Source organism: Saccopteryx leptura, chromosome 1, assembly GCF_036850995.1.
Source record: "Saccopteryx leptura isolate mSacLep1 chromosome 1, mSacLep1_pri_phased_curated, whole genome shotgun sequence".
NCBI classification, from domain to species: domain Eukaryota; kingdom Metazoa; phylum Chordata; class Mammalia; order Chiroptera; family Emballonuridae; genus Saccopteryx; species Saccopteryx leptura.
In genome coordinates this window covers 376,976,241-376,990,168 of record NC_089503.1, presented here as the reverse complement: position 1 = coordinate 376,990,168, position 13,928 = coordinate 376,976,241, and the positions used below count along the sequence as shown (strand labels likewise).

The 13,928-nt window shown below is 50.7% G+C and overlaps 1 protein-coding gene across 2 annotated transcripts in view; it reads left to right on the top strand.

Annotated features, from left to right (window-relative positions):
• The first annotated feature begins 191 nt into the window (after positions 1–191).
• The window catches only part of CUL9 (cullin 9), a 41,860-nt gene continuing 28,123 nt past the window's right edge, over positions 192–13,928 (top strand). Inside the window, exons 1-10 of one of the 2 annotated variants that reach the window (XM_066359368.1) lie at positions 192–348; positions 2,463–3,066; positions 3,581–3,735; positions 4,412–4,924; positions 5,409–5,544; positions 5,688–5,875; positions 6,143–6,548; positions 6,956–7,142; positions 11,216–11,423; positions 13,730–13,923. In XM_066359368.1, the coding sequence (XP_066215465.1) occupies positions 2,472–3,066; positions 3,581–3,735; positions 4,412–4,924; positions 5,409–5,544; positions 5,688–5,875; positions 6,143–6,548; positions 6,956–7,142; positions 11,216–11,423; positions 13,730–13,923 (2,582 nt within the window). In that variant the 5' untranslated portion in view covers positions 192–348; positions 2,463–2,471. The remainder of the gene's footprint in view (positions 349–2,462; positions 3,067–3,580; positions 3,736–4,411; positions 4,925–5,408; positions 5,545–5,687; positions 5,876–6,142; positions 6,549–6,955; positions 7,143–11,215; positions 11,424–13,729; positions 13,924–13,928) is intronic. The other variant, XM_066359369.1, reaches the window with a different exon arrangement.

Sequence of the window (13,928 nt, the reverse complement as noted above, 5' to 3'; positions counted from 1 at the left end):
CAGGGGGTGAAGAAGGCAGACGCACGAGAGCCGAGGTTGGGGTGAAGGGGGCTTCAAACTTGACTAGATGTAAAGCACTGCCTACCGCTGCAAAGACAGGAACAACGTGACCACGATTGCGGGCTCCGCCTCCAGTGCGTCCCCGAAACGCAGCGGCCTGTGGGTACTACGCATGCTCCACTTGCGCGCGGTTCAGCCGCGCTCGGCGGTGGGCCGCTTTGGGACCCGTAGACGCCCGGCAGGGCGGGCAACCGCTGTGTGACCCGGAAGGGAGCTGCTGAGGAGGCGGGGCCAGCACGGCGGGACCGGTTGGGGGGTTCCAGCGAGGGCCGAGCCGGGCGGTGGGAGGTGAGAGGAGAGCTCTGCGCGGACCTGGTCCTTGCCCTGTCCCTCCCCGGTCCCTTACTCGTCAGTGCTTGTGGGAGACTGACGACTGGAGCCAGATCTTGCTCCCTGAGACTCGCCCGGTCCTGTCAGACTTCTTGGGCCGCGCCCCCCACCCCCCACCGCGGCTCACCGCGCCCCCCAACGCCCTTCTGGTCTCCTGCACCGCCCTGCTGGTCTGCAAGCTTGGGCCTGATCTTGCTACCTGCGTCTACCTGCTGTCGTATCCCCGCGTCCAAACCTCACCTCACCTTATTTTATCGTTCCTTACAGTTACCCCATCCCCCCAAATTTAGGCCTATCCGATTGTTCTAGTTCTCCACCCTCGTCATCACTTGTTGGTCGCCGTGTCACTGGTTGCCTCCCAGCCTTGTCCTACCCCCCTGGTAACTGGACCCCTGCCTCCGTGGGGTCCATATCCTGTATCTCCCCACCTCTTCACACCTTTTTTCTACACTCATCTACTGTCCCTGTACCCCAACATGACCCCTTCCCTGATCACCATTATCTTCATCGTGGGTTTACCTTCCATTCTTATTCTTGCCATTCCCCGCTGCCCACACACTGCTTTATGTCTCTGCTTTTCCCCATAGCCATCACCCTTCTACCCCTGACAGTCTTCTACTTTAATAATGCTCCATTTATCTGAGGACGGCCCCTACCTTCTTCATCTAAGAAAAATAATATGTACTAGATCATGTTTACTGAGCACTCACTATGTGCTAGAGACTGTTCTAAGTGCTTTACAAAGGTGATCTTCAGTTTTTACTTCATGAGTTTGGGTAGGTATATTATTACCATCTTGCAGAGGAGGAAACCGAGACTCAGAGGTTAAGTAACTTGTCCACAACTACACACATAGTAAATCAAGGGGCCAGAATTCAGAGTCACATGATCTGATTCTGAAATCTGCACTATGTTACCTCTCCACCATTTCCTGACCTCATTCCCTATTCTTCAACTCCGTGATTACTACCTCCATCTGTGTCTGTCTGACTTAGACTGTCAGCATACGTGTAGAATAAGTGAAGGATGGAGTCTGGTCTTTTTCTCCCATTATTTTATCTGGCTCCCTAGACTCCTCCTCCATTCACAGTCCTCAAACGCTTTTCCCATCCAGCTATCTGGATGTTGGAGTCCACAGCCCAGCCTGCTTTCATATTTATTCTCTATGTCTGCCGTGGCCTACTCTTTCATATCCACATTTCAGCTCTGCCCTGTCATTTATACCCTCTGACTGGCCTCCCCCCTGCCTGACTTTCCTCACTTGTTCTGGCCCCGCTGTCTCCCATGCTGCTGTCCTTCCTCCTCATCCGTGTCATTCTGCGTCCTGATCTCTGTCCCTCAGACACCGTGCCCAGACTATCCTACTTAATTGTCAACTCTTTTTGTTATCTTGCTTATTCTCATCTCTCTCATAACCTCTTCCATTTCTTAAATCTGATCATTTCATCCTCAACTGTTTCCACTCCATTCTCCTTTTCTTTCTTCTTTTTTTTTTTCATTTTTCTGAAGCTAGAAACAGGGAGAGACAGTCAGACAGACTCCCGCATGCGCCCGACCGGGATCCACCCGGCACGCCCACCAGGGGCGACGCTCTGCCCACCAGGGGGCGATGCTCTGCCCATCCTGGGCGTCGCCATGTGGCTACCAGAGCCACTCTAGCGCCTGGGGCAGAGGCCACAGAGCCATCCCCAGCGCCCGGGCCATCTTTGCTCCAATGGAGCCTTGGCTGCGGGAGGGGAAGAGAGAGACAGAGAGGAAAGCGCGGCGGAGGGGTGGAGAAGCAAATGGGCGCTTCTCCTGTGTGCCCTGGCCGGGAATCGAACCCGGGTCCTCCGCACGCTAGGCCGACGCTCTACCGCTGAGCCAACCGGCCAGGGCCCATTCTCCTTTTCTTATAAATCTCAGAGTATGTTCAAGTTTTATTTAATTCATCCTATTCATAGCCTTTCTGCTTGGCCTCTAAATTTCCTCATTCAACCTACCGATCACCACCCATCCTGAAGATTTTACCCCTTCCATGTAGCCTTTTCCCTTTCCCATAGTGCCTTGGTCTTTCTGCTTGTGTGTTCCAGGAGGTCAGGATGGTGGGGGAACAGCGCCCTGGGGACCTCATGGTGCCCTTGGGACCCCAGCTGCAAGCATATCCTGAAGAACTTGTTCAGCAGCGTCCTGGGCATGATGGGCATCCTGAATACCTGGTCCGATGGAGTGTCCTGAAGTGTGGGGAAGTGGGCAGGGTGGGTGTAGAGGAGGGCAAGGCAGAGCACATCCTCATGTGGCTGTCAGCCTCCGAGGTCTGTGCCAACTGCCCCATGCTGTTAAGTGAGTGGACACTATCTAAGGGACCTCAGTGCAGACTGGCTGGGGGTTCAAGAAGCTTCACCCGAGATCCAGGAGGCCTGGATGATGTGGCAATAGGAGAGATGGAGGCTGATGTGCGGGTGCTGGTGCAGAGGGCTGCCAGGCAGCTGGCAGGAGGTGGGACCTCGAGCCCCACAGCCGCTGTGCTCCACACTATGCACGTGCTCAGTGCCTACGCCAGCATCGAGCCCCTCACTGGGGTCTTCAGAGAAACAGGAGCCCTAGACCTGCTCATGCACATGTTGTGCAACCCTGAGCCTCAGATCTGTCGGAGTGCGGGCAAGATGCTACAGGCTCTGGCAGCCCACAACGCTGGTAAGAGGCAGCCAGGGGAGGAAGGAAAGCACTGGAGAGAATGGGGCCATAAGGAGTGAGAACAGAGACAAGAAAGATTTCCCAACTGTGTAATACCAATGCAACACAGAGGGAAATAATAGATTCATAGGCTATTACTTATCAGTCTGTACAGGATGAGATGATAGAACCCGGTTTATTTGTTCTCAGTGCAGTGACAGAATGGGGTAGGTTTATATTCTGAAACTGCTGCTTCAGATTCATTAGTTGGTTGTGAAACCAGTTTGGTGAGTTATAACCAACGTTTTTTTAAAATGTAAAATATTAGTATGTAGCCCTTAAGGTAACTTTTGTAGCATGAAATACGTGTTTCGGTTATGTATATGTATTTTATATTAGGCTGCCATGTAAAATGTAGTTACTGTGGATTTCAGTCACAAAGTGAAGGCCTGGGGTAGGGGATGGGGAGTCTAGGAAAGGCAGAGGGAAGGTCTGGGGGACTGAGGAGAAGATACGGATTGGGTGTGGATTACAGGGAGTCGGGCTCACGTCCTTCTGTCACTGAGCCAGCAAGATGGCATCGAGCAGCACATGGATTTTGACAGCCGCTGTACTTTGCTGGAGCTGTTTGCAGAGACCATGTCTTCTGAGGAGCACTGCATGGCCTTTGAGGGCATTCATCTGCCTCAGGTACTCTGGCAGCTGTGGGACACATGCTGTTCAAGGCCTGGGGCATCATTTCTGGAAATGGTTCAGGACTACATCACCAGAACCTGGGGAGATTGCTAAAATGAAGGTTCATGCCCTCCTTCTCACTCCAAACTTCTAAGATTAGAACCCAGGAATCTGTGTTTTGAGACATTCCTTGGCCCTGGCCGGTGGCTCAGTGGATAGAGTGTCGGCCTGGCGTATGGATGTCCTGGGTTCGATTCCCCAGTCAGGCCACACAGGAGAAGCGACCATCTGCTTCCCCCCCCCTCTCTCCCTCTTTTCCTCCCACAGCCAGTGGCTTGATTGGTTCAAACATGACCCCCCCACCCCCGCGCTGAGGATAGTTCAGGATAGTTCGATTGGTCAAAGAGCATTAGCCTCAGGCGCTGAGGATGGTTCAGTTGATTTGTTGACTTGAGCATCGGCAGCAGATAAGGGGTGGGGGATGGATCTTGGTTGGGGCACATGCAGGAGTGTGCCTCACAATCTCTGCTCCTCTCACCTCAAAAAAAATAAAAGACTTCTTGTAAAAGAAATTTAAATCACAGTTTGAGAGCTACAGCTATGTATATTTTTCTGTAGAGGATGATGTTGAGGGGAAAGGAGATGGGCTACAGCTGAGAGATAAACCTATGCCACACACTGTGTCCCACAGATCCCAGGAAAGCTGCTCTTCTCCCTGGTGAAACGCTACCTGTGTGTCACTTCCCTGCTGGATCAGCTGAATAACAGACCAGAGCCAGAGGCTGAAGACCAAGGCTCCCTGTCCCCAAGGGAGGAGTTCGCCCAGGAGAAAAGCCGGGGACAGCGGGAGCTGGAGTTCAGTATGGCTGTGGGCAGCCTCATCTCGGAGCTGGTGCGGAGCATGGGCTGGGCCCGGAACCTCAGTGAAAGAGCCACGTCGTCGCCCCGATCATCCCGGTCCATCTTTCAGCCCTGCGTTTCCGGCTCCAGCCTTTTACTCCCCACCATTGTTGCCACCCCCAGAAAGCAAGAACGGGCCTTCCGCCAGCGGTATGAATTCTCCAGCCAGAGTGGCTATGGCAAGTATGTGCAGCAGACGCTGGTGCCGGGGATGCGAGTGCGCATGCTGGACGACTACGAGGAGATCAGTGCTGGGGACGAGGGCGAGTTCCAGCAGAGCAACAGTGGGATGCCCCCCGTGCAGGTGAGCGAGGGAGCGCATGGTGGTGGGACACATAGCGGGGCTTCCATGTTGGGGGCTCTGGCTGGACACCCAAGGAGAAAACTCCCAAGGAAACTAGGATGATTAAAGGGGGACCAGCAATTGAAGGGGAGGCATTTGGGGAAGACTGAGAAAATCTGGTGGGAGTAGGCAGGCTGTGAGGTCCAGGAGAGACTCATCCCAGAAGCAGAACTGATGTATGGAGACACCCTGCCCCGTATTGGTGGTACTGGCCAGGAGGGACAGTAGTGGCAGAGGCCGTCAGGCTTAGGAAGAGATGAGAGGCAAGGCGTCCCCTGCCTGGGGAAGGGAGCCTTTTGCTCTGTGGTTTTCCCAAGCCCAGCCAGGTGTGCCCTGAGGGCTGAATGCCCCGGGTCTGGACCCAGCATATCCTCTCAAGACTGCACAGCCCAGGGTTCAGAGGGTGAGCCATGTCTCTTCTTCCCTCTGTCTTCCTCCATACCAGGTCTTCTGGCAGGCGACGGGTCGCACCTACTGGGTACACTGGTACATGCTAGAAATCCTGGGCCCCGAGAAAGCTGCTGGGGACACAGCTTCCACAGCTGTGGAGAAGGGAGCAGGGGCTACTGTGTTGGGCACAGGTGAGCCTTGGAGGAGACACTGACAGGATATCTGTGAATAGAGGAGGAGGGGCTGGGATGAAGCCACTCCAGGGGCTGCCCCAAGAGATCCAGAAATTCCCTATTCCTGCTGGCTGCTAAGTCCCCGATGCGTGTATCCTCAGCACTTCCCTCCTGGGACTGGAAGCCCGTGGATGGGCTCTACTCTTTGCTGGATCTGCAGCCTGAGCCTCAGAAGAAATTGAGACACCTGACTCAGGCTGAGTGGTGGGAGCTGCTCTTCTTCATCAAGAAGCTGGACATCTGTGAGCAAGAGCCAATATTTCAGAATCTTCGAGAGAACCTGGATGAGGTATTCCAGGCCTGAGGGGGTTTATGGTGGGGTTAGAAGTGGGATTCAGGGTGGAATTGTCCAGGAGAGTTCTAGGTTCAGAAGTGTTTAGGAGGAGACTGGTGCTATAGGTTAGAGAGTCTGAGGGGTCCTGGGAGACAAACGCTGTGAGGGTCTGGTATATAGAAGGTTGCAAAGCATAGTGGGAGGTGGCCACCCTTTCATTTACCGTCCCCAGAACTTTTTTGTCTGCTTGTTCTTGAAATGCATACTCCTTTCTGTTGACAGACCCTGGATGAAAAGGCCCTCGGTGAAATCTCCGTGCCCATAGAGGTGGCGGAGGGTCTGCTGCAGGTTCTCAGTGATCGGTTTGAGGGGAGCGCCCTCAGTGACCTGCTCCACTCCCAGATCTACACCAAGTACCGGCTGCGACCTGACGGAGCAAGCGCCTCATCTTCCTCACGGAGTTACTCCTGTACCCCAGATCCAGAAGAGGAATCCGAGCTAGAGGCCAGGTGTTCAGAGGAAGAGACCGAGTCCCCCAAAGCCAAGGCTGAGCCCCGTAAAACAGAGGCTGAGCCTGCCAAGGGGAAAACTGAACCCATCAAGGCACAGAGTGACTCGCAGCTGTTTAACCAGCTTCTGGTGGCTGAGGGGATGGCTCTGTCCCCCGAGATAAAGGAGACATCCAGGGGTGAGTTCAGTGCTGGGAGGAGAGGGAAAAGAAGTTGGAAAAAGTCCTGGGTGGTCCCCAGAGAAGTGAGTAATTAGGGTAGAAGGAAAGTGGAGTAAGGTCATGTTTGCACAGGAAAATGCTTTGGAAGCATATATCCATCTTCCTTCCTTTGGCCTTGATTATATCTAATCAATCATGGGTGCCTTTCTTCAGTATCCCTGAAAAAGGAGGGCCCATTTTCCAGAGAATCTTCTTCTTCGTTGTTTGACTGTTAAGTGCTTTACACAGAATTGTAATGGAATGCAAACTACAGCAACGAATAATGTATTGAAGTATAATAGTATAAGTGGGCTTGACCTTGAAGGACTTCCATCTTGCAGGTGCCACATTTTTTTAAGCCACTGCCTTTCCCTCATCAATTTCAGAAATGGCCAAAGCCCTGTGGGGTCCACACAGATTCCTGTACCAGCACGTGGAGGCTGTGGTGGCTGCTGTGCAGGAGTCCAGCTTGGGCACAAAGCTGCAGCTCTCAGGGCTCGACGCCCTCTCCCAGGCGGTGGAGTTGGTTACGGAGCGGGACCATCCTCTGGTCCATCCTGACAGATCCCTGAGGTTGGGATGGTGGAGAGGGAAGAGGTTTTGGTTTAAGTGGGGAGGTTGGGGACAGAGTAGTAAGGTGGGAAGGAGCTGAGATCAAGAACTGGAAAGGCTAGGGATGAAAGAAAGGTCAGTCTGAGGAGCAGCGGAACGGGAGGGTGGAATATTATCATGGCTCCTGTTGTTGCGGCATTTATTCTCTGCAAGCTCCGTGCTTAGATTTTTACTTGCATTCTCTCATAAAGTCCTATCACCTAAGAGATTGGTTCCTGCTCACATCCCATTGTATGGGTGGGGAAACTGAGGCTGAGAGAATTGAACTAATTTGCCCAGAGTTTGACAGAAAGCAAAGCTAGGGTTCAAACCTAGGACCCTTTGGTGCTGGAACTAGTGTTTTTCTTTTCTTTTCTCTTACTTTTTCCTCTTTTTCTTCTATTTTAAAAAGGTTTCTTTTTTCTCCTCCATTATGTAAATGATACACAAATACATTCTCATTTTAAAGGATCTGAAGAGTATAAGATCCTAGAATAAAAAGCTCAAGTTCTTTTCACCACTGTCGTTCTAGCATGGGCACCTTCAGGCCTTCTCTAGATTTACATTTGTCAGTGTGTTCGGATACAGAATGTTTCCTGAGTTTGTCTTTTAATATATGTAATCACACTCCACGTGTTTCTGCAACTTTTCCCCCACTCAGCATGTCTGAGAGCACTTTCCATGTCAGTCCACACAGAGCTAGCTGCTTTCTTATTTTGCTCTGCATAGGACTCTGTGACTGATCATATCCATGTTCAAATACAGTGTTCTGATGGATCTGTTTCTCTCATGTCTGCCAACACTGGATACTAGCATAGTTTAAAAATCTTATCAGATTGGCCCTGGCTGGTTGGCTCAGTGGTAGAGCGTCGGCCTGGCGTGCGGGAGTCCCGGGTTTGATTCCTGGCCAGGGCACACAGGAGAAGCGCCCATCTGCTTCTCCACCCCTCCCCCTCTCCTTCCTCTCTGTCTCTCTCTTCCCCTCCCGCAGCCGAGGCTCCATTGGAGCAAAGTTGGCCCGGGCACTGAGGATGGCTCTATGGCCTCTGCCTCAGGCGCTAGAATCACTCTGATTGCAACAGAGCGATGCCCCAGATGGGCAGAGCATTGACCCCTGGTGGGCCTGCCGGGTGGATCCTGGTTGGGCGCATGCGGGAGTCTGACTGCCTCCCCGTTTCCAGCTTCAGGAAAAAAAAAATACAAAAACAACAACAACAACAAAATCTTATCAGATTGGCAAAACTATTTTCAAAAAAATTTTTAATGTTTTTAGGGAGAGAAGGAGAGAGACAGGAACATCAATCTGTTCCTGTGTATGCTCTGACCAGGGATCGAACTGGCAACCTCTATGCTTTGGGACGATGCTCTAACCAACTGAGCTTTCCAGTCAGGGCACAGATTGGCAAAATTTAAGATGATTAGTAACTCCTTGCTTTAATTTCTTAGCTCTAGTGCAGTTAGGCATATTTGCGTGCATTTGTTGTGTTTCTTCTAAATACTGTTTTTACCTTTTGTCCACTTTTTTCCTGGGTCTTTGTCTTTTTCTTACTGATTTATAAGTGTTCTGTATATTAATCAGTTATTTATGTTTCAGTTATCTTGTTTGCCTCTTTTTCAAAGTCATATTAACTATTTTCTAACTATAAAATGATTCATGCTCATTATAAAAAAAAAATTAGAAAATTACAAAGGTGCATGACCAGTGGTGGCGTAGTGGATAGAGTGTCAGCCTAAGACATTGAGGTCCCAGGTTTGAAACCCTAAGTTCACCAGCCTGAGTGCAGGGTGGCTGGCTTGAGCCCGAGGTCACTGGCTTGAACAAGGGGTAACTGGCTCGGTTTGAGCCCCCCAGTCAAGGCACATATGAGAAACAATCAATGGACAACTAAAATGATGTAACTACGAGTTGATGCTTCTCATCTCTCTCCCTCCCTGTCGCTGTCTCTGTCTCTCAAAAAAAAAAAAAGAAGAAGAAAAAATTGTCAAGGTAAAAATCATCTGGAAACCCTGTATGTAGAGATAGTCACAATGTTAACATTTCAGTAAACATCCTTACTTTTATTTCCATACCTGTTCATACGTGTTACCTATACATACTAACTTGTTTATAAGAAAGCATGACTATAGAAGGGGGTATCTATTGAAGTGTATTTGACTCACACTGAAGTCATTATAAAGCACGAGAAAAGACAGATTAGAAACAGAACTTTCTCAGTACCTTTATTTGCCTCCTCTCTCAGAATTTCTTCTTTCGTGTCCCTTTACTCCATAGTTCATAGGCCATTCCTTCACTGTGCCCCTCTGTCCCTGCGGAGAAGGAGGTCAGTCCTGGTGTTGATCCCCCTGTGATGCTCTCTATGATCTAGGGACTCCGGAGGTACTTCTTCCTTCCCTTCCGAGCAGCACTTCCTTTCCGCTGGGGCCTCTCGGACTCCTGCTTATCCCAGAACTTGGTGGAGATGCCCTTCATTGTGCTGAAGTTTCAGATTTTAACGTTGCTGTATTTTTCAACTTTCTAAGGCTTCCAGATTGTGTGTCTCACTTAAGAAGGCCTATCCTATTCCAGGATTACAAAAACATTTTTCTATATTTTCTAAAAATATCCATGATTTTGTTTTTTAAGTTTATTTTTAAATGTTTTCAGTTTACTTTTGCAAATGGAGTGAAGCAGACTTCCAACTTTCTTTTCTCAGATGGACAGCCAGGTGTCTCCACGTCACATTCTGCATGGTCCTTCCTGTCCTCTCTGACTGAGATGCTGCTCTTGTCTCTCTTCACATCTGTTGATCTGTTTAGCTACCCTGTATTATTTCCAGAGTTTTATTAAAAGTTTATATTCAGCCCTGGCCAATTGGCTCAGCGGTAGAGCGTCGGCCTAGCGTGTGGAGGACCCGGGTTCGATTCCCGGCCAGGGCACATAGGAGAAGCGCCCATTTGCTTCTCCACCCCTCTGCCGCGCTTTCCTCTCTGTCTCTCTCTTCCCCTCCCGCAGCCGAGGCTCCATTGGAGCAAAGATGGCCCGGGCGCTGGGGATGGCTCTGTGGCCTCTGCCTCAGGCGCTAGAGTGGCTCTGGTCGCAATATGGCGACGCCCAGGATGGGCAGAGCATCGCCCCCTGGTGGGCAGAGCATCGCTCCTGGTGGGCGTGCCGGGTGCATCCCGGTTGGGCGCATGCGGGAGTCTGTCTGACTGTCTCTCCCTGTTTCCAGCTTCAGAAAAATGAAAAAAAAAAAAAAAAGTTTATATTCATATTTTGATAACTAGTAGGCAAGTCTACCATTATTTCTTTCTTTTTTTTTTTTTAAATTAATTAATTAATTTTTTTTTTTTACAGAGACAGAGAGTGAGTCAGAGGAATAGACAGTGACAGACAGATAGGAACGGAGAGAGATGAGAAGCATCAATCATTAGTTTTTCACTGTGCGTTGCAACACCTTAGTTGTTCATTGATTGCTTTCTCATATGTGCCTTGACCATGGGCCTTCAGCAGACTGAGTAACCCCCTACTGGAGCGAGCGACCTTGGGCTCAAGCTGGTGGGATTTTTGCTCAAGCCGAATGAGCCCGCACTCCAGCTAGCAACCTCAGGGTCTCGAACCTGGGTCCTCTGCATCCCAGTCTGACGCTCTATCCACTGCGCCACCGCCTGGTCAGGCTACCATTATTTCTTTCCAAAAATTTTTGACTACTGTATTCTTGTATATTTTCCCTTCCTGGGCCTGAATCTGCCTGTCATGTTTTTTTTTTTTTTAAAAAAAGAACAAACACAAAAACATTTTTAGGCATTTTGATTAGAATTATATTATATTTATAGACTTACTTGAAATGACGAGCCCGAGTTCATAACCATTTTGTTCTACTGACTCCTTCATGAAGTGAGGAGCCAGAGGCAGGCTGACAGCGGAGGACAGGGGACCAGGGGAGAGAGTAAGGCCAGAAGAGCAAGTTAGAAAGGAGGGAGTGGGGTGATGGACCGGAACTTGGGGTGTAGAGTTCGGTGGGAAGTCCGGCATGACTTTTGGGGTCGGTGAGAACCTCTCATTACTCTCCTCTCAGAGACAAGCTAGTGAAGATGCTGGAGGAGCTGCTGACCAACCAGGTGGGGGAGAAGATGGTGGTGGTGCTGGCCTTGCGCCTCCTCTACCTGCTCCTGACCAAGGATGAGTGGCACCCCCTCTTTGCCCGGGCGGGTATCATCTATACTGTGCTGGTTTGCATGCTAGAATACAAGACTTCCGTCTTGGTGCAGCAGGCGGGGCTGGCGGTGAGTGGACCAGGCCTGGTTGGTGGGAGTGAGCGTTAGGCGAGACGGGCAGGGTGGGACTGCTGGCCTTGGAGGGTTGCTGTGGTGAGTTAGGCCAGGGAGGAGGCCTTGGGCCAGAAAGATGCAGATGATTGAAGAGTTCCAGCTGGACAGTCTTGAAGATTAAGCACGTTTGGAGAGAGGGAGAAAGTTGTCTTTAAGAATGACTCTAGGCCCTGGCCGGTTGGCTCAGTGGTAGAGCGTCGGCCTGGTGTGCGGGGGACCCGGGTTCGATTCCCGGCCAGGGCACATAGGAGAAGCGCCCATTTGCTTCTCCACCCCCCCCCCCTTCCTCTCTGTCTCTCTCTTCCCCTCCTGCAGCCAAGGCTCCATTGGAGCAAAGATGGCCTGAGCGCTGGGGATGGCTCCTTGGCCTCTGCCCCAGGCGCTAGAGTGGCTCTGGTCGCAGCAGAGCGACGACCCCGAGGGGCAGAGCATCGCCCCTGGTGGGCGTGCCGGGTGGATCCCGGTTGGGCGCATGCGGGAGTCTGTCTGACTGTCTCTCCCCGTTTCCAGCTTCAGAAAAAGAAAAAAAAAAAAGGGAAAAAAAAAAAAGAATGACTCTAGCCCAGACAGCTAACGGTCGGTTAGAGCAGCATCCCGAAGCTCAGAGGTCGCCAGTTCGATTCCTGGTTGGGGCCCATACAGGAACAGATTGACGTTCCTGTCTCTCTCTCTCCTTTTTTTTCCTTTCTCGCTAAAATCAATAAATAATAACTAAAAAAGGAAGGAAAAGAATGTCATTAGGTTTAAAATTAAGTGTCAGGGTCGATGAGGTGGCCATTTACTAGGTAGGAGAATGTTGGAGGAAGAAGAGGTAGAGAAAGAAGGTCAGGAGCGGAGTTTCTAGGTATGTTGAATTTCCCATGCCTTTTTAGTTATAATTAGATGTCTGGTTAAAGACTAATTTCTAAATGTGACAAAGTAGTTTTTTACCCTTTGATCTGAGTTGCACCCTTACACAGAAAATACCCCTTTCAGGTGTAGGTAAAACAAAGCCAACCTTGCCATTGTCTTGCTACCTTGGGACCCGAGAATGAGAAAGGGAAGCCCTCATCCAGGGAAGCTTAATAGAATTGCTTCCTGACTTATCCAGACCCAGTGCCGGCTGGTGGGTGTGGGCTGCAGAGCCTGAGGGTCCTCGAGGGGGACACGTTGGCCTCAGCTCTGAAAGTGCATCCCAACAGTATAGAGGCAGCAGCGTGGACAGGGGCACGTCCGGGCCATGTCTGCTGAAAGAATCCCCTGACCCTTTCAAATTGTGTGTCCAAAATACAACATTCCCTTCTATATCCAAACTCTTGTCCTGTAATAAAATTGTATCATTTTGTTTATAACTTAAGGTCTGCAGAATTCAGCTAATTGGGGAAAGTGGGGGAGCCAAAGGGAGAAAGCTTCCTGATGAGGGGGCACTTGCGCGGGGGTCTAGGCCTTAGAAGGGAGATTATCCTGAGAGATGTTTCTACTTCCTAGAGGGTTTCTTCTCAAGAGTCAGCTCTTTCACCAGGAGAGACATTCTCCGCTCAGCTGGTACAGTGTTCATCTTAGTTTATTTTTCTATCGTACCAGCAAACAAGTTTGTAGGTTACAAGTATTTTTTCCTATAATTCCAAACACTCTGCCTGTGAGACAGCCCAAGTAGCCTTGTTGCGGAGGGTGGGATACTGACTTTGGAGGCCACGGGACATGGGTCTAGGAGTGCTGGCATATAGGTGGGAACTGCAGCTGTGGGCACGGCCAGGGTTGCCTGGGGAGTGGGTGCGCAGTGAGAAGGGAAGGGGCACAGGAGCTTCCATGGTTAAGGATCAGGCAGAAGATGCCAGAGAGGGAGAACCACCAGGAGGCCAGGACAGTATGACAGTCAAGAGAAGAGAGGTTTTGAAAGGGAGGAGTGGTCAAGCAAGAAGGAAGACAACTTCGAAAGCTTTTGAAGACAGCTAGATGCTGTGAAAGGGCCCCATCCTGAGGGACGCTGAGGGAGGGGTCGGCATCCACTCGGTTAGCCTTGGTGCTGCCAGAGAGACACTGGGCGATACTGCCACCATCGAGCCTTAGATTTCTTCTTGTTTGTCTTTTCCTTTTCTTCTTTTGTTTTTTAGCATCTGTTGTCCCATCATTACCTTTTCCATTTCCATCTCTTAGTTGACCTGTTTGCAAAGAGCTCAACTTCCCCGAAGTTTGACATGGAGAATGATGGTCTGGCTCTCCCCTTCCTCTGCATGGTGGCTCTGCCCACTCCTGACTCTGCTTCCACATCCCCCTTACAGGCTCTGAAGGTGCTGGCTGTGGCCAGGTCCCCGGAGATCCCCACTTTTGTCACTGGCCGAGATTCCATCCACCCAGTATTTGATGTGCAGATGACCACAGAGATATTCGCCAGCATCACCACCCGCCCAGGCTTTGAAAGCCTGCTCCTTACCACCATTCCTGCAGCTGTGGTCCTGATGCTGAACACGGAGGGGTCAG